Raw genomic sequence first — 20,818 nt, 5'->3', positions numbered from 1 at the left:
AGAAGAAATTGTTCTCTATATATTCTGTATAAGGAAAAAATATACAAAGGGCCATAATTCGGTCAAATATTATCCAATCACAAAACCCCGACAATATGTGCCAGGCACTTGATAACAAAGCTTCTAAGAAAGTTTGGTCAAAATCCGTTGAGAATGTAGGAGGAGTTGAGCACAGAAGAAATTGTTCTCTATATATTCTGTATAAGGAAAAAATATACAAAGGGCCATAATTCGGTCAAATATTTTCCAATCACAAAACCCCGACAATATGTGCCAGGCACTTGATAACAAAGCTTCTAAGAAAGTTTGGTCAAAATCCGTTGAGAAATGTAGGAGGAGTTGCGCACAGAAGAAATTATTCACTATATATTCTATATAAGGAAAAAAAAACAAAGGGCCATAATTAGGTCAAATATATACCAATTGCAAAACCCTGGCAATATGTGTCAGGGCACTTGATGACAAAGCTTCTGAGAAAGTTTGGTCAAAATCCGTTGAGAAATGTAGGAGGAGTTGCGCACAGAAGAAATTGTTCACTATATATTTTATATAAGGGAAAAAAACAAAGGGCCATAATTAGGTCAAATATTATCTAATCGCAAAACCCCGACAATATGCGCCAGGGCACTTGATGACAAAGCTTCTGTGAAAGTTTGGTCAAAATCCGTTGAGAAATGTAGGAGGAGTTGCGCACAGAAACTATATATTCTATATAAGGAAAAAAAACAAAGGGCCATAATTAGGTCAAATATATACCAATTGCAAAACCCTGGCAATATGTGTCAGGGCACTTGATGACAAAGCTTCTGAGAAAGTTTGGTCAAAATCCGTTGAGAAATGTAGGAGGAGTTGCGCACAGAAGAAATTGTTCACTATATATTTTATATATGGAAAAAAAAAACAAAGGGCCATAATTAGGTCAAATATTATCTAATCGCAAAACCCCGACAATATGCGCCAGGGCACTTGATGACAAAGCTTCTGTGAAAGTTTGGTCAAAATCCGTTGAGAAATGTAGGAGGAGTTGCGCACAGAAGAAATTGTTTACGCCCGCCCGCCCGCCCGCCCGTCCGCCCGCCCGCCCGTCCGCCCGCCCGCCCGACATACCTCAATCTAATAACCAGTTTTTTCCTTTCGGAAAACCTGGTTAAAAATTTAACAGAACTAGAGAAATTTAACATCACTATATTTCAATGCGATGTTATACAGCAAAATCAGTAAAAAGTACTTAAAATCATTTTTTTTTTACATATAAGAATGAAATATATTTCATTCATGAACACCAGCTTTTCTATTTTCAAGAGTGGCGTAGCCACACATGAACATATTGCATCTGGTGTTCACTCAGTGAAATAAATTTCAATCTTACATGCAAAACAAACAAATATCCTCTATGAATTCATATATTTTATGAAATATTTGTTTCAAAATTTTGCTATTGGCATTGTAGGAAGGCCATGTTGGTGTTTTAAAACTGTTGTTGGACTTTGGTGTTAACAGCAATGTCATTGATGCTAAGGGAAGAACAGGTAAGTTGCTCTTGTCAAACCTGTTTGTAAAAGAGAAAATAGATCAAAATTGTCACCTTTGTGCAATAATAGGTTAACTCCTATTAAATTATATAAGGAGTTAATCTTTTACTGCACTAAGGTGACAAAAATGTTGAAAAATTTCATGTCATCTGGCACTGTAATTGATTCAATCATAAATTGGGATTGTTGCTTTATGTGAAAGGGTATTGGTGGCCTAGTGGTTAAAATAAATCCTTCTCAGCCCAAAGGTTTAAGGACTGAGCACAACTGGTTTCACTACCAATGCCTTAAGAGTATGTGCTTGTCAACCTAGAGGTCTTTGGTTTAAGACCAACTGTGCTCTCCACCATTTTTAGCTCACCTGTCACAAAGTGACATGGTGAGCTTTTGTGATAGCTTTTCGTCCGTCCGTTGTCCGCAAACTTTTACTTTAAATGACATCTCATCATAAACCACTAGGCCAATTTCATCCAAACTTCACAGGAATGTTCCTTTGGTGGTCACCTTTGAAAATTGTTCAAAGAATTTAATTCCATGCAGAACTCTGGTTGCCATGGCAACCAAAAGAAAAAACTTAAAATATCTTCTTCTAAAAAACCCAAAGAGCTAGAGCTTAGATATTTGGCATGAAACATCTTCTAATGGGTGTCTACCAAGTTTGTTCAAATAAAAGCCCTGGGGTCAAAATTGGCCCCGCCCCAGGGGGTCATTGATTTTCCTTATATGCATATAGTAAAAACTTAAAAAATCTTCTTTTAAAGAACCCAAAGAGCTAGAGCTAAGATATTTTGCATGAAACATGTTCTAATGGATGTCTACCAAGTTTGTTCAAATAAGAGCCCTGGGGACAAAATTGGCCCCGCCCCAGGGGTCATTGATTTTTCTTATATGCTTTATTTACCAAGAGTCGTGGGCATTTCTAAAAATAAACCAGTGACGTATGATGACGTCACAGTAACAAGCATGGAAATTACCAGAAAATGTTAAACTATTTGTATTTTGCACTGTCATGATCTTTTATGCATCTCCTAAGACTTATTTCCGATTATCTAGCTCATTTTATATAGGTACCATTTTGCATTAACATGCATTTTGCTTTTCCTTGAGTCGTGGCTAACATGTATGTCAACAGTAGTGTAAGAAAACATTTGTCAAATCTCAGTGAACTATTTCAAGTTACCTAACCAATTTATTAAACATCATTGTATGACTAGAAACTTCTATCTTTAGCGATTTAGAGTCAGATTTGATTAATTTTTTCGGTACTTAACAGTCTTCAATAAGATCTATTAGAGTTTGTAATGAAACTAAAATAAAACATCAGGGCAACTTTCATTCTGTCTTCAAAATCTTTTACACATTAACAAAATTGTAGCAACAATTGCAAATGATATTTTAATAAAGCAATGTGGTTTTCAAATGTATCCTATACCGTTCATTTTGCTTTATAAACAAACATAACTAGTTGCAAAATGACGCAGATACAACAAATGATTTCAAAATTTTATTCAAGATGGATAATGGATCGATAATAGATATAATGATGCCGATGACCAAGTGTTAGTTTATATTTCAATTAATAGTTCAGTGAGACTTTCTGTGGGCCCAATTTTGGCGCGAAATTAAGTCGCACCTGTTCCAAACACCGGAAACCAGTAGGTTGTTGTTGTTGTTGTCAAAAAAATGTAAACAAACCGTACAAATGGCCAAATTATTCGATTATTACAGTATTTACAACTTTTTAACAACAAATTATAAGAAATATATATAATTAAAATACATTTTTAACCACATAAAAAGTCATCTACGATTTTAACCCACCCACGACTCAAGGAAAACCCACGACTTAAGGAAAAGCAGCCATATGTGTATAGCAAAAACTTAAAAAATCTTCTTTGAAAAAAATCAAATTGCTTGAGTTTAGACATTAAGCATGAAGCATCTTCTAGTGAGTGTCTACAAAGTTTGTTCAAATAAAAGCCCTGGGGTCAAAATTGGCCCGCCCCGGGGGACATTGATTTACCTTATATGTGTATAGCAAAAACTTAAAAATCTTCTTTGAAAAAACCCGAATAGCTAGAGTTAAGATATTAAGCATGAAACATTTTCTAGTAAGTGTCTACAAAGATTGTTCAAATAAAAGCCCTGGGGTCAAAACTGGCCCTGCCCCAGGTGTGTCATTGTTTTTAACTATATGTGTAAAGAAAAAACTTGAAAAAAATCTTCTTTTAAAAAACCCAACGAGCTAGACCTTAGATGTTTAGCATGAAACATCTTCTAATGGGTGTCTACCAAGTTTGTTCAAATAAAAGCCCTGGGGTTTAAACTGGCCCCGCTCCGGGGGCCTATATACAGGTGAGCGACTTCAGGGCCATCATTGCCCTCTTGTTTCCTCATGTTACTAGTACTAGACTTACATGTCAGGTCACTGACACATGTCCTTTAACATGAATTGTCATGAAGTTATTCTCAATTGTTAAATTTATGATTTTATTTGTATGCCCTTTGTTTAATCTGGCAATCACTGAGAATAGTAAAGCATGGTGTCTGTTCATTCAGAACCTTCAAAACTTAGACACAATCTGAACACAAGCTTCATTTAAACATATTTGGTATTACCTTAACCCCAACATGATCTTGACTTCCAAGGTCATATTTTCTAACTCTTCACCATGACTTCTTTAGTTTTGTTTGGTATGACTACAAATTTTACTATTTTCTTTGACAAATTTATATGCAATAACATCACTTTTTAGCTCGACTTTTCTATGAAAAGGGGAGCTATCCTACTCGCCCCGGCGTCGGCGTCGGCGTTGGCGTCACACCTTGGTTAAGTTTTTCGTACCACCCCACTTTATTTCAGAAGTATTACAAGTATGGCTTTGAAACTTACCATACTTGTTCACCATCATAACCTCCATCTACAGACAAGAGTACATAACTCTGTCAAGGTTTTTGACAGAATTATGGCCCTTTTTGACTTAGAAAGTGTATTGAGCTTGGTTAAGTTTTTTGTACCACCTCACTTTATTTCAAAACCATTGGAGGTATTTGCTTTGAAACTGACCATACTTGTTTTACCATCACGACCTTCATCAACAGACAAGAGGACATAACTCTGTCAAGGTTTTTGACAGAATTATGCCCCTTTTTGACTTAGAAAATACATTGAATATGGGTAAAATCCACTTATTGCCTTAACCCTTTGAGATATTGCTTTGAAACTTTTAATGCTATTTCACATCATTACCCCCATCTGTACGCAAGAGAAGGTAACTCTGTCAAGGATTTGTTTTAAAAATTAAGGCCTTTTATCGACTTAGAATCTTGGTTAAGTTTTTAGTACCAGTCCACTTTTTGACTGAACTGTTTGAGATATTAATTTGAAAGTTGGAATACTTGTTTACAATCATGATTCCCAAACATGTCCAGGAGAAGGTAATTCTGTCAAAGATTTTATTTGAATTATGGCCCTTAACTGTCAATGTTTTGTATTATAGGCAAGCACTAAAAAACTTAAAAAATCTAAAAAAATTCATTCCTATCCACTTGTTCACTTTACCATAAATTATGTCATATAAACATTGCTGTAATATTCAAGGGTATCAAACAACTAGTTATTTTTCTCTTTTTGTACTTGAAATTAAAATCAGTAGTATATGCTCATGGCCATTGTTCACTTTAAAAATACAGAGATTCTTGTATTGCCTTTTACTGCAAAAACTTTTTTTATTGGCAAGCAATAAAAAAGTCGAGCGCGCTGTCTTACGGACAGCTCTTGTTATTTACAGCTCTTCATATAGCAGCAGGTGCTCAACATGCAGACTGTGTTTTAATCTTACTGCAACATGGTGCTGACTGTAGACTTGACAAAGCTGGAACCAGTCCAAAACAACTGGTGGTGAAACAGGATGTTCTTAAGGTGTTTGACCAGTTTGAGGATACTTGACCAGTTTGAGGATACTTGAATACCATAATATGTCATAATGAAGAAAGTGTTGTCCAGGTTTTTGACAGTGTTGGTACAAGATGTGATACAAGGAATCAATGAGAAAAAAGAATTAAAGATTCATTATGTGTGCAACCTCTGTAAAACCGTTTTGTATGGTTTTATGTATAGTTGAGACTGGGAGTAATGTAATTGTCACCTCTGGACTGGATAATGTTTTCCTCATCATAGGGCATGTTTTTTTTCTAATGGCAGATATACAAATTTGTTACGAGCTGTTAAAAATGTACATCTATATAATTCATAAAAAGGCATCCTTAAAAGTAAATAAACAGATAAGAGAATCTGTAAGATCAATATAGTCCAGAGAGCAGTTATTTTTTTTTTTAGTACAGGCCTTATAAAGGTAAGTATTTCTGCTTGTTAGCTCACCTTGCACAAAGTGCAGGTGAGCTTTTAGGATGGCCAACCAAATGGCGTCCGTCGTCAGTCGTCCGTCCACATTTTAAATATTCTAAGGACATCTTCTATGATACCGCAAGGCCAATGTTAATGAAACTTGGCAGGAATACTCTTTGTATGAAGCTCTATCAAGATTGTTCAAAGAATTCCATTTCATGCAGAACTCTGGTTGCCATGGCAACCGAAAGAAAAATCTTTAAATATCTTCTTTTAAAGAACCGTAAGAGCTAGAGCTTAGATATTTGGCATGAAACATCTTCTTATGAGTGTCTACCAAGTTTGTTCAAATAAAAGCCCTAGGGTCAAAATTGGCCCGGCCCCAGGGGGTCAATGATTTTCCCTATATGCATATAGTAAAAACTTAAAAAATCTTCTTTTAAAGAACCCAAAGAGCTAGAGCTAAGATATTTGGCATGAAACATCTTCTAGTGAGTGTCTACAAAGTTTGTTCAAATAAAAGCCCTGGGGTCAAAATTGGCCCCGGCCCGGGGGGTCATTGATTTTCCCTATATGCATATAGTAAAAACTTAAAAAATCTTCTTTTAAAGAACTGTAAAAGCTAGAGCTTAGATATTTGGCATGAAACATCTTCTAGTAAGTGTCTACCAAGTTTGTTCAAATAAAAGCCCTGGGGTCAAAATTGGCCCGCCCCAGGGGGTCATTGATTTTCCCTATATGCATATAGTAAAAACTTAAAAAATCTTCTTTTAAAGAACCCAAAGAGCTAGAGCTAAGATATTTAGCATGAAACATCTTCTAATGAGTGTCTACCAAGTTTGTTCAAATAAAAGCCCAGAGGTCAAAATTTGCCCTGCCCCAGGGGGTCATTGATTTTCCCTATATGCATATAGTAAAAACTTAAAAAATCTTCTTTTAAAGAACCCAAAGAGCTAGAGCTAAGATATTTGACATGAAATATCTTCTAATGAGTGTCTACCGAATTTGTTCAAATAAAAGCCCTGGGGTCAAAATTGGCCCCGCCCCAGGGGGTCATTGATTTTCCCTATATGCTTATAGTAAAAACTTAAAAAATCTTCTTTTAAAGAACTGTAAGAGCTAGAGCTTAGATATTTGACATGAAACATCTTCTAGTGAATGTCTACCAAGTTTGTTCAAATAAAAGCCCTGGGGTCTAAATTGGCCCTGTCCCAGGGGGTCATAGATTTTCCCTATATGCATATAGTAAAAACTTAAAAATCTTCTTTTAAAGAACCCAAAGAGCTAGAGCTAAGATATTTAGCATGAAACATCTTCTAATGAGTGTCTACTAAGTTTGTTCAAATAAAAGCCCTGGGGTCAAAATTGGCCCCGCCCCAGGGGGTCATTGATTTTCCCTATATGCATATAGTAAAAACTTAAAAAATCTTCTTTTAAAGAACTCAAAGAGCTAGAGCTAAGATATTTAGCATGAAACATGTTCTAATGGGTGTCTACCAAGTATGTTCAAATAAAAGCCCTGGGATCAAAACTGGCCGCCCCGGGGGTCATTGATTTTCCTTATATGTGTATAGCAAAAACTTAAAAATCTTCTTTGAAAAAACCCAAATAGCTTGAGTTTAGATATTATCGAGAAACATTTTTAAGTAAATATCTACAAAGTTTGTTCAAATAAAAGCCCGGGGGTCAAAACTGGCCCTGCCCCAGAGGTGTCATTGTTTTTAACTATATGTGTATAGTAAAAACTTAAAAAATCTTCTTTTAAAAAACCCAATGAGCTAGAACTTAGATGTTTAGCATGAAACACCTTTTTATGGGTGTCTACCAAGTCTGTTCAAATAAAAGGGGGGGGGGGGCTATATACAGGTGAGCTACCTCAGGGCCATCATGGCCCTCTTGTATGTCTTTTGTGTTATATGTCTTATTTTTGAAGTTTGAACTGTTTTTGATAAACATTAAGAGTAATTTATATGTAGCGGCAAAAATTAAAGAAATATGAATAATTTGAATATTTCACACTATTATACTTGAAGTCGAGGGTGTTATATTTTAGTTCTTGGGTTGCTTATATGCACCATTACGCTGAGAGACGTGTTATGTTTTTAGCTCACCTGTCACAAAGTGACGGGGTGAGCTTTTGTGATCGCTTTTCGTCCCTCGTCCAGAAACAGTGTAATTATGTCTTATTAAATTACTATTTCAGTGTTTTGACTTCCCAAACTTTTTTCGAGTAGTGCTCGCAGTCCTGCAGGAAAAGTTGATAGAGGCATGTGACAGAATCAAAGAGTCCGTCCGTCTGTAAACTTTTACTTTAAATGACATCTCTTCATAAACTACTAAGCCAATTTCATCCAAACTTCACAGGAATGTTCCTTTGGTGGTCACCTTTAAAAATTGTTCAAAGAATGTAATTCCATGCAGAACCCTGGTTGCCATGGCAACCAAAAGAAATAACTTAAAATATCTTCTTTTAAAAAACTGTAAGAGCAAGAGCTTAGATATTTGCCATGAAACATCTTCTAGTGGGTGTCTACCAAGTGTGTTCAAATAAAAGCCCTGGGGTCAAAATTGGCCCCGCCCCAGGGGGTCATTGATTTTCCCTATATGCATATAGTAAAAACTTAAAAAATCTTCTTTTATAGAACCCAAAGAGCTAGAGCTAAGATATTTAGCATGAAACATCTTCTAATGAGTGTCTACCAAATTTGTTCAAATAAAAGCACTGGGGTCAAAATTGGCCCTGCCCCAGGGGGTCATTGATTTTCCCTATATGCATATAGTTAAAACTTAAAAAATCTTCTTTTAAAGAACCCATAGAGCTAGAGCTAAGATGTTTAGCATGGAACATGTTCTTATGAGTGTCTACCAAGTCTGTTCAAATAAAAGCTCCGGGGTCAAAATTGGCCCCGCCCCAGGGGATCATTGATTTTCCTTATATGCATATAGTAAAAACTTAAAAAATCTTCTTTTAAAGAACTCAAAGAGCTAGAGCTAAGATATTTGCATGGAACATGTTCTAATGGGTTTCTACCAAGTATGTTCAAATAAGAGCCCTGGGGTCAAAATTGGCCCCGCCCTGGGGGTCATTGATTTTCCTTATATGTGTATAGCAAAAACTTAAAAATCTTCTTTGAAAAAACCCAAATAGCTAGAGTTTAGATATAAGGCATGAAACATCTTCTAGTAAGTGTCTATAAAGTTTGTTCAAATAAAAGCCCTGGGGTCAAAACTGGCCCCGCCCCAGGGGTGTCATTTATTAACTATATGTGTATAATAAAACCTTAAAAAATCTTCTTTTAAGAAACCCAATGAGCTAGAGATTAGATGTTTAGCATGAAACATCTTATGTTTGTCTACCAAGTTTGTTCAAATAAAAGCCCTTGGGTTAAAATCGGCCCTGCCAGGGGGGTTGGGGGGGGGGTTGCTATATACAGGTGAGCGACTTCAGGGCCATCATGGCCCTCTTGTTTTTCTGTTACAATGTAAGTGAAGAAGGTTTATGCAATGAGATTCATCCTCAAATGTTTTATAATTGGATGCTGCTATTTTATTATGCATATGGTGTTTTTTTTTTTAGCTCACCTGTCACAAAGTGACAGGGTGAGCTTTTGTGATTGCTTTTCGTCCGGCGTCCGTAAACTTTTACTTTAAATGACATCTCCTCATAAACCACTAGGCTAATTTCATCCAAACTTCACAGGAATGTTCCTTTGGTGGTCACCTTTAAAAATTGTTCAAAGACTTTAATTCCATACAGAACTTTGGTTGCCATGGCAACCGAAAGAAAAAACTTTAAATATCTTCTTTTAAAAAACCCTAAGAGCTAGAGCTTAGATATTTGACATGAAACATCTTCTAGTGAGTGTCTACCAAGTTTGTTCAAATAAAAGCCCTGGGGTCAAAATTGGCCCCGCCCCAGGGGGTCATTGATTTTCCCTATATGCATATAGTAAAAACTTAAAAAATCTTCTTTTAAAGAACCAAAAGAGCTAGAGCTGAGATATTTAGTATGAAACATGTTCTAATAAGTGTCTACCAAGTTTGTTCAAATTTAAGCCCTGGGGTCAAAATTGGCCCCCCAAGGGGGTCATTGATTTTCCCTATATGCATATAGTAAAAACTTAAAAAATCTTCTTTTAAAGAACTCAAAGAGCTAGAGCTAAGATATTTAGCTTGAAACATGTTCTAATAGGTGTCTACTAAGTTTGTTCAAATAAAAGCCCTTGGGTCAAAATTGGCCCCGCCCCGGTGGTCATTGGTTTTCCTTATATGTGTATAGCAAAATCTTTAAATATCTTCTTTGAAAAAACCAAAATGGCTAGAGTTTAGATATAAAGCATGAAACATCTTCTAATGAGTGTCTACAAAGTTAGTTCAAATAAAAGCCCTGGGGTCAAAATTGGCCCCGCCCTGGGGGTCATTGATTTTCCTTATATGTGTATAGCAAAAACTTAAAATCTTCTTTGAAAAAACCCAAATAGCTAGAGTTTAGATATAAAGCATGAAACATTTTCTAGTAAGTGTCTACAAAGTTTGTTCAAATAAAAGCCCTGGGGTCAAAATTGGCATCGCCCAAGGGGTGTCATTGTTTTTAAATATATGTGTATAGTAAAAACTTTAAAAAATCTTCTTTTAAAAAGCCCAATGAGCTAGAGCTTAGATGTTTAGCATGAAACATGTTCTAATAAGTGTCTACCAAGTTTGTTCAAATAAAAGCCCTGGGGTCAAAATTGGCCCCGCCCCAGGGGGTCATTGCTTTTCCCTATTTGCATATAGTAAAAACTTAAAAATCTTCTTTTAAAGAACTCAAAGAGCTAGAGCTAAGATATTTAGCATCAAACATGTTCTTATAGGTGTCTACCAAGTTTGTTCAAATAAAAGCCCTGGGGTCAAAATTGGCCCCACCCTGGGGTCATTGATTTTCCTTATATTTGTATAGCAAAAACTTAAAAAATCTTCTTTGAAAAAACCCATATAGCTAGAGTTTAGATATTAAGCAAGAAACATTTTCTAACGAGTGTCTACAAAGTTTGTTCAAATAAAAGCCCTGGGGACAAAATTGGCCCCGCCCGGGGGGTCATTGATTTTCCTTATATGTGTATAGCAAAAACTTAAAATCTTCTTTGAAAAAACCCAAATAGCTAGAGTTTAGATATTAAGCATGAAACATCTTCTAGTAAGTGTCTACAAAGTTTGTTCAAATAAAAGCCCTGGGGTCAAAACTGGCCCCGCCCCAGGGGTGTCATTGTTTTTAACTATATGTGTATAGTAAAAACTTTAAAAAATCTTCTTTTAAAAAGCCCAATGAGCTAGAGCTTAGATGTTTAGCATGAAACATGTTCTAATAAGTGTTTACCAAGTTTGTTCAAATAAAAGCCCTGGGGTCAAAATTGGCCCCGCCCCAGGGGGTCATTGATTTTCCCTATATGCATATAGTAAAAACTTAAAAAATCTTCTTTTAAAGAACTCAAAGAGCTAGAGCTAAGATATTTAGCATCAAACATGTTCTAATAGGTGTCTACCAAGTTTGTTCAAATAAAAGCCCTGGGGTCAAAATTGGCCCCACCCTGGGGGTCATTGATTTTCCTTATATTTGTATAGCAAAAACTTAAAAAATCTTCTTTGAAAAAACCCATATAGCTAGAGTTTAGATATTAAGCAAGAAACATTTTCTAACAAGTGTCTACAAAGTTTGTTCAAATAAAAGCCCTGGGGACAAAATTGGCCCCGCCCGGGGGGTCATTGATTTTCCTTATATGTGTATAGCAAAAACTTAAAATCTTCTTTGAAAAAACCCAAATAGCTAGAGTTTAGATATAAAGCATGAAACATCTTCTAGTAAGTGTCTACAAAGTTTGTTCAAATAAAAGCCCTGGGGTCAAAACTGGCCCCGCCCCAGGGGTGTCATTGTTTTTAACTATATGTGTATAGTAAAAACTTTAAAAAATCTTCTTTTAAAAAGCCCAATGAGCTAGAGCTTAGATGTTTAGCATGAAACATCTTCTTATGGGGGGGGGGCTAAATACAGGTGAGCGACCTCTGGCCATCATGGCCCTCTTGTTTTTTATTGGGTTTTATGTCACACCGATACAGTATTGGTCATATGGCGACGTTCCAGCTTTACTGGTGGAGGAAGACCTCAGGTGCCCTTCCTTGCATTATTTCAGGCACAAACAGGTACCTGAGTAGAACCATCGACGTTCCGTAAGTTAGCTGGATAGCTTCCTCACATGACAGAATTCAAAGTCCCCGTCGGGATTCGACTTACAGCGGTGAAGGGCAAGTGGTTTCAAGTCAACGACCTTAACCACTCGGCCACGGACGCCCTGCATATGTTGTAGCTTGTAGCCATTCAGATCTAATAAAGAGTACAGGGACAAAGTGTAAGGTTACTGTCCATTCCTATGTGACCGAGTGATTTTCAAAACTAACACCTTTCCAGTACGATTACAAACCACAACAACAAGCAAGGGAGGATAATTAAGACATCAAACATCAGCAAATTTGACAGTATTACTTTATTGTTTTATATTTAGTAAAAGACAAACATGCATATCAATATATATTATACAAGCTTTTTACATGGAAACTTTGCTAATGCTATCTCACAATAGCTGCAGAAGAAGATTTAAATTGTTAAATAACTGACAGATTTATTACCAAAAATGTGGAACATGGGTTTTATATACACTAACACAGTCAAACCTATGCTGAAATACTAACTTCAGCTAAAAAGTCATCTGCTTCCTAAGACTATATTGCTTTTTTATTTAAATTGAAACAATAACTGAACCTAATACTGTCAATAAAAACCACCTAAGTATAAAAGACAACCTGCTTCTGTCTGAATAATGGTCTCCATACAGTACTGACCCTTTAACTTTTTTTTCATATTTAACTTTTAATTGTTGGGTCTCCAAACAGGTTACATTGTATTAAATTGAAAAGTGCTTTATTGTTAACCCTTTTCACACTGTATATTGGAGTTGTCCAGCTTTATATTTGGAAATATCCATGATTTCAACCTAAGAATGCTAAAATTGAGCACCCAACAATGTAGAGTTGTCAGACATGCAGGCTGGCCTGACTACACTGGTGTACGGATGCACAGGCTGACCTGACTACACTGGTGTATGGATGCACAGGCCAGCCTGACTACACTGGTGTACGGATGCACAGGCCGGCCTGACTACACTGGTGTACGGATGCACAGGCCAGCCTGACTACACTGGTGTACGGATGCACAGGCCAGTCTGACTACACTGGTGTATGGATGCACAGGCCGGCCTGACTAAAGTGGTAGCATAAACAAGTCAATATATTAGCTAACCTTCAAAGTGAAAATAAAAAAAACAAGAACATCTTTACAATAAAAATTCCATTAAAATCAAGTATGTTTTCTGTAATTCAAACATCTGTTGTTTTGATAATTTTTTATCTTGTCAGTTTTTGGGGGTTTTTTTGTATGAATAATTTCAAAGATATTAACATGTAAATTGACTGCTTCAGTTAGAGTAAAATGAAAATACTTAGTGATTTCCTTGTTATATTGAATTTATATTTTGAAAAAAAATTATATGTATTCTTATCAAACATAAGGAATCTTTTTCCTTATTTAAGTACTATCACTGACTTTAATTGTATACCCAAAAAGAACTTTTAAAGATGCCACTCTGTACATATTACTCTGTATATATTGTGGGTAATCTGTTAATACATAGTGATACACTAAATCATTTTGTAAAAGGAATTTCAAAATTAAATTTGTCATTTAATTAAAAGAAATAAACACCATATTTTAAAGTACAAATGTATATATGCAAGTTTTATTATTTTTCTTGATCAAGTTGTTTCCCAACATGTGTACCAGTAGTTGTTGCAAGGTGACTGACAAAATTCTGAATGTCTTCTAAAGCAGGTTTCCCATTTATAAACTAGGTACACCAAGTGGTTCATATTAGAAACCAGTTGTTTCAGTGAATAGAAATAGGAAACATAAACATAAAAGGAGACTATTCAATTTATTCCACCTAGATAATAAGCGATTAAGCTAGTAAAAAAACAACAAGATGGCCCTAGATCGCTCACCTGACCCATTGAACTTATCTGAACAATTACTTAGACAAGAGCATTCTGACCAAGTTTCATGACAGGTGAGTCAACAATGTGACCACTCGAGTGTTAACAAGGATTATCCATATTTGAGCAGTGTGACCTAGTTTTTGACCCCAGGTTATATATATACATGTATATATATATACATATGTATATATATATATATGTATATACAGTATACTTGGATATACAGTTACATTCCTCCATTTACGGGGCATCGGTCTATTTAAGACCATACTTGTGGGGTTTATATTTAATGTGGGGCATACATAAGACCTCGCAATTCTAGCATGTTTAAAATGACGTATGGGGGTGTAGGCTACCCTTCTAAAATAGTGCCCGTAAGCCGGTTTTAATAGTTAATGCCATATGCACCACAAATGTATATATTTTTAATGGGGTTTTATGTTTCCTGTCAAAATGTTTTCACCTATTGTAAAATTAAATATATAGTTGATATATATAACTTAATTAGTACCCCTTAGTTCTGTTGTTTGGAAATGTTCATTATATGCCTACATAGTGGCATATATAAAAACTGACTGCATGAAATAATGCCACTCTAGTTGGTCCCCGTAAGTGATGGTATGTGTGAATATATATATATATACATATTCAAACTTGACCTAAAAATCATAAAAACAAACTTTCAGACCAATTTCCAGTATACTTGGATCAATACAGTAGCCACTAGAGTGTTAAAAAGATTTTTCTATTTTTAGCTCCTGTGACCTAGTTTTTCATCCAAGATGACCCATGTTCGAACTCATCCGAGCAATTATCTACGACAAGCATTCTGATCAAGTTTGATGATAATTGACCACTAGAGTGTAATAAGGTTTTTCCATATTTGGGCGGTGTGACCTAGTTTTTGACCCCAGGTGACCGATGTTCGAACATGACCTAGAAATCATCAAAACAAACTTTCAGACCAATTTCCAGGATATTTGGATCAAAACAGTAGCCACTAGAGTGTTAACAAGGCTTTGCTATTTTTAGCTCCTGTGACGTAGTTTTTCATCCGAGATGACCCAAGTTCGAACTCATCCGAGCAATTACCTAGATAAGCATCCTGACAAAGTTTGATGATGATTGAGGCAAGAAATGTGACCGCTAGAGTGTGGACGGAAGACGGACATTCAATGATCCTAAAAGCTCACCCTGAGCTAGCTCAGGTGAGGTAAAAAACACAATTTCTAAGGGAGATAATTAAGTTCCTAAGACATTGAATCAAAATGAGATATAGTTATATAGTTTAACCCAAGCATACTCTTCATTAAATAAGTCAGAAAAACAACAATAGGCAGTGTTTATATAAGAAATAATTAACACATAACAATACCAAGCAATAAGAGTATGTACATCTACTTATTAATGACTAGGGGGAGATAATCATGAAACAATGTAATGTAGAATAGTTTAGTGAAAAACAGGCACTAGAAATGAGCTTACTGTATATATATAAATGTATGCAAATCTCCTCATTTCTATTATGTAAATTAACTATATTGTTATGTTCAAAGTAAATCTGATTTTGTTTTCCCTGAAATAAAGTTGAAATTGTGTTATACTTCAAACAAACTTTCTTAACCATACTTGCTTTTTTCTGTGTTAAAGGAATGAAACTTTGCAGAAATATAACTATACTGGTATATATTGCTTATCTCATGCAAAATGTTTACACAGTATTTACATTGTTGATTTTATATTTAGTATTTCAGAGCTATAGTCCCCATAATCAATATCTCATATGATACATTAGTACTATCCCCTTTCATATGATACATTAGTACTTTAATATTTCAGAAAATGAAAGCTTATATTAAATAACATTTTTTTTACTTCTAAAATAAAAAATGAGATTGAATACATTTCTATGAACACAGTATAATGTTGGATCTCCTGGGTACAATTCAAAATGTTATAACACTTCTTCCATATTTGAGTGTACATGTCATTTGCATGATAAGGAGAAAACTGAAACAAGAAATGCATCTATTAATAACACAATATACCACCATTTCCCTATAACTCATTTCTGACAAAAACCAACAACAAGGTCCTGGATAATACAACTTGCTATCAAGTGGTAACATTATAATCATTCAACATTTTACTTTCAATATGTGATAGATTAATCAAAGTGCTTGAATGATGAATTTAATTCAAGTAAATAAGAAACTAATTTTTGACAAGTAAGAAACTAATTTTTGACAAATAAGAAACTAATTTTTGACAAATAAGAAACCAATTTTTGACAAATATAATAAACTAATTTTTCACAAATAAGAAACTTAAATTTTGACAATGAAGTTTCTAAGAACTTAGACATACTACTAGTTATTGTTGCTATTGGTAGAAGGTTTATGCCATTTCAAACTGATTACCGGGAACATGAAATATTTCATATGATATTTAAAGCAAAAATAAACAAAAGTAAAATAAATATTAATTAAATCATGTAAAATGATTTAAAATTGTTACATCAGAATTTTTTCTCATTCTCATAATGCACATATTATCAAAGGTTATGTTACATATAAACATAAAAAGGCAACCAGTCCTGAAATCCACCTTTGATATTGGTCAATTTCTTACTTAAATAAGGAATTAAACCACTCAAATGCTAGAGTCTCAAGATTGGTCTTCAGTATCAAGCTTTTTGGCCAAAATGTCAAAAAAAAAGAACCGTAAGGCATTCAACCCTGATTTCGCATGTTATCAATGGCTTGAACATTGTAAAACAGCTGTTTATCTTATTACATTTACATGTATTCCACATATATTGTACAATTGTTTTTTTTACAGGCCTCACAATAATAAGAATTTATAACAATAAGATTCCTATACATGAAAATCTCCATTGTTACAGGAACGTATTGCAGACTATAATCTTTAAGCATGATTACACGTTGTTATTGTGTCCAATTTTAATTTCAAATCTTCAGTTAACTTTCTATACGTATTTCCTGACCAAAATTTTAAGCATTTTCTACACATATCTAAAATAAAAAAATGTACAAAGTATTTGCAGTCATCTTACGCACTAACACATTTGCACAAAAAAGAAAATAAGAAAATAAAAAAAAAATATATTTACACTGGTTAGCACATTCTTACCATTAAATAGTTTATCATTTTTGTAGCATATCCGACACACACTTTTCTAGTATTGGGAATTTAACTATACAAAGGAAGTCATGTATTCTTTCTACTTTAACTCGGGCTTCTTAAAAAATTTGGTTGCATTATTACTAAAAATAATTTTTAATAAAATACTGTAGCGTTACCAACGCCTCTAGTTTAGCAGCTCTTCATATATATGTCTTACCCACAGATAAGTATTTTATTTCATCTGTTTAAATGAACTTTAAGTTTGATGTTTATGATGAGTCTTTATAATAAATTATATATTGTAAAATATTTAACATAAATTAACATCATATAACTTGCTCAACACAAGTTATTTGCTCAACACAAGTTATAAATAAAATTAGAAAAAATGTACAAATTTGGCAAGCAAGCAAAATAAATAAAACCTGAAGCTATCTCATTCTCACATTAAAGGTGTAATGATATTTTTTTGGGTTTTCAAAGTTCTCATTTCAGAGGTTTTTCATGTTATTTAAAGAAATATTCAAAAAAAACTTAGCCCAATTTTATTATTAGTATTATTTAATTCTTCTTGTTTTTGTATTTTATTGTCCAATTCATATTAAACTAATTTCATTTCTTTCTGTTAAATTTGCTGTGAAATAGTTTTGTGAATCTGTCATACACACATATTACTTGATAAGGGGATGTAACTGTGAATGACACATCAAGGGAAGTTACTAGAGTTAAAAAATGCATTTTGACTAAAAATATATAAAAACGCTGGTACACTTATCTTTCATGGTAAAATGATAACTGATTAATTTTAGATTTTATATCATAATCATATAATAAAAATGTCATCCAAACAATTTCAGTATTTCATGGGTTTACCCTATATTTAAATACATTCTAGTATGCAAAGCTTAGAACACAACAATAACAATGATGAGTAATGCGGTTATTTGAACAAACAGTTTTCACCATGAGGTAATGAGGCTTTTTAATCTTTCACACAAGCCAATGCAAAAATAATGAATCTTACAACCAGTCTGAAAAGCTTGGTTTTAATTTTTGCAATTCAAACATTGAAGTTTTGACTGGTTTTCAGTCTAATTTTTATTACATTTGACAACTTCTTGCATACAAATATATAATCCTACACATCACATTAAAAAGGTTATATTGGTTTTAATAATGAAAACAAAACAGTTCTTAGGAAAAGTAAGGTATTTTCGCAAAAAGGGTAAAAAGAAGCAAACTATCAAAGGGTTTGAGCAAAATATGTGTACCCTCTTTTTCAGAGTTACATCTATTTCACACAAAATTCTCCAAAGTTTTATTAATTGACCTCCAACGTTTCAATCAATATTGTATGAACAAGTATTATAACTTTATTTTGATAAATTGAATATCATGTTTAGCACACACAAATAATTCAGCCAAAACTGAAAATTCAGTAATGAATGTCAAAATAATTTTATTGTTTATTATTTTCAAAAGACTGTTCTTAGAATTGTATAAACTTTTCCATCATCAAGACATGTTAATGTAACAATAATATCATGCCTTTAGATGTAATCCGAATAGTTTTTTAAATATTTGCAAAAAAAGAAAGAAAGTTAAAAGAGTAAGGAAACCATAATTAATCCACTGATATCACTAGTTTGTTGACCAATACAGCACATTCCCCAGTAAATATCGCATTTTCTTAAACTTTCATATATTTTTCAGCACAAATATCCATTGTGTGGCTGTAAGTGTACATGTATCGCATTTTCATCAATATTCTTGTGCGTGAATCTTGCAATTATGTTCATTTTCATTAATGATTAATCTTAATACAATTTGATTGCGAAAATACACATTAATGTGTAAGGATAATCTAAATAGCGGAATTGGTGGTGTTCAACCTGTGTCTTGTTTTCAACCTTCTGTGGATAACTAACACGGACTGCCGCTTTGCTTGCATTTAATATTGTTTACGATATGGCAGTTCAACATCCTTTGTTTATCACAATAAGCTGTCGAGGAATGATTTTCTGGTGCCTGATATCCCTATAACAGTTTGATTTATACCACCCAAATAGCAATTAGTTAAATGTCATTTAGATCTAATGAAAGTCAAATCTTTTAAACAACTATAGTGAGGAAAATTGAAATAACGGTTGCTAAAAATGAAGCTGATAAAACTGTAGAACCATTTCCGTCGTCTTTTGATTCTTTCGCAGACGTTGAATCTTCACCCTTTTTAGTATCGTAACCCTCGTCAGATTGTTTATCATTGCCGTTGTCATTACCATCAATATCAACTACAGGTTCTTTTGGATTCGGTTCTGGAAAAGAGGTAACTTATTTACTATGAAAATGGTATACCGTAGAATAGACAAAACTATATGCCAACTAAAGCATCTATGTTAATCTGTTGATACCAGTTTTGTGTTTTACAATCTACAAGTCTTTGTTTTAAATTATACGAAAATACATTAATTAATATCACTAATAATTTTTTTAACCAAGTAAATTCAAAATAGTATCTGTATTAAATATTTCTAATGGTTATCCTTCCTATGCTCTTTTAATCACAAGGAAACAGTACAGGCAAAATATTTTAGCTCTGTGCATTGTAGTTTTCCTTGGTTGCCCCATGATTTAACAAAGGGACATCACTAACACAACTACTGTAGATATTTACTTGGCAATGGTACATGCTTAAAATCTATGCTCTGGGTAGTGTAGTTTCACACAAAAAAATACTAGTATATTTTCTTATTAAACTGACCCAAGGGTCAGTTTCTACCCAGGGAGTTGGGGCATGACTACTGTAACATTTTAAAGGATCACAAGCAAAAAATATCTAAGCTCTAGGTATTGAAAATTCTGAGAAGACATTGTTAAGACATTTTACTAAACATGCCTTTATAAACTACGTGACCCAAAGGGTTGGGCCTTTTAACCCCAGGGAAATAACTTTGTAACTATAACTATAACATGTGTATGTAAAGTAAATGACCTCAAATGTGAGGTATTTTTACACCGCACGGGATCATAATCAATAAACCTTTTTAGAAGTCTACTGGGCAATGATATATGCAACTAGAAATGTGTCCATAGGACACGGGTGCCTACACACTCAAACCGATTTGTCAATCTTATGTCTCTAGGTCAAATATTTTGTTGGCTACATCTGCCCAAGTTGAAAACTAAAAATCTTGTATTCAGTAAAGGGCAAATACTACAAATACTGAATAAATCCACAAGAAAGCCCTAAGGTGCACAAGTACACATGATGATCAACATTCTTGTAAACTTTCAGGCCTACAGGTCATAAACATTTTGAGTTACGAGCAACACAAGTAAAATATTGTAATTTTTTACTAAATCAAGGGCAATAACTCTAAAAAATACTAAAAATAAACACACGAAAATACCCAGGTGCACAACTACACATGCTGAGCAACATTCCTGTAAGGTTTCATGACTCTAGGTCAAATACTTTTTTGAGTTACCTGTGACACAAGTTGCAAATTGGAAAATTTTACTAAGTCAAGGGCAATAACTCTAAAAATACTAAAATATCCACACGAAAATACCCAGGTGCACAACTACACATACTGATCAACATTCCTGTAAGGTTTCATGACTCTAGGTCAAATATTTTTTGAGTTACGTGCGACACAAGTTGAAAATTTGAATTTTTTACTAAGTCAAGGGCAATAACTCTAAAATA

General features: G+C 34.0%; 1 protein-coding gene and 1 long non-coding RNA gene across 2 annotated transcripts in view; one reads left to right on the top strand and one right to left on the bottom strand.

Moving 5' to 3' along the window:
- Positions 1–1,201: 1,201 nt before the first annotated feature.
- On the top strand, positions 1,202–12,944 carry LOC132713326 (uncharacterized). Its single transcript, XR_009623433.1, has 2 exons — positions 1,202–1,529; positions 5,324–12,944. It is a non-coding gene; the product is annotated as an uncharacterized LOC132713326 (long non-coding RNA).
- LOC132713325 (uncharacterized) overlaps positions 12,381–20,818 on the bottom strand; it is a 72,010-nt gene continuing 63,572 nt past the window's right edge. The window contains exon 4 of the mRNA XM_060695873.1: positions 12,381–19,424. Coding sequence (XP_060551856.1) covers positions 19,222–19,424 — 203 coding nt within the window. The 3' untranslated portion in view covers positions 12,381–19,221. The remainder of the gene's footprint in view (positions 19,425–20,818) is intronic.

Source organism: Ruditapes philippinarum, unplaced genomic scaffold (genome assembly GCF_026571515.1).
Source record: "Ruditapes philippinarum isolate M1 unplaced genomic scaffold, ASM2657151v2 ctg1580_1_1_1_1, whole genome shotgun sequence".
Classification (NCBI taxonomy): domain Eukaryota; kingdom Metazoa; phylum Mollusca; class Bivalvia; order Venerida; family Veneridae; genus Ruditapes; species Ruditapes philippinarum.
The sequence above is the reverse complement of the archived record's forward strand: the minus strand, read 5'-3'. Positions and strand labels throughout refer to the sequence as shown.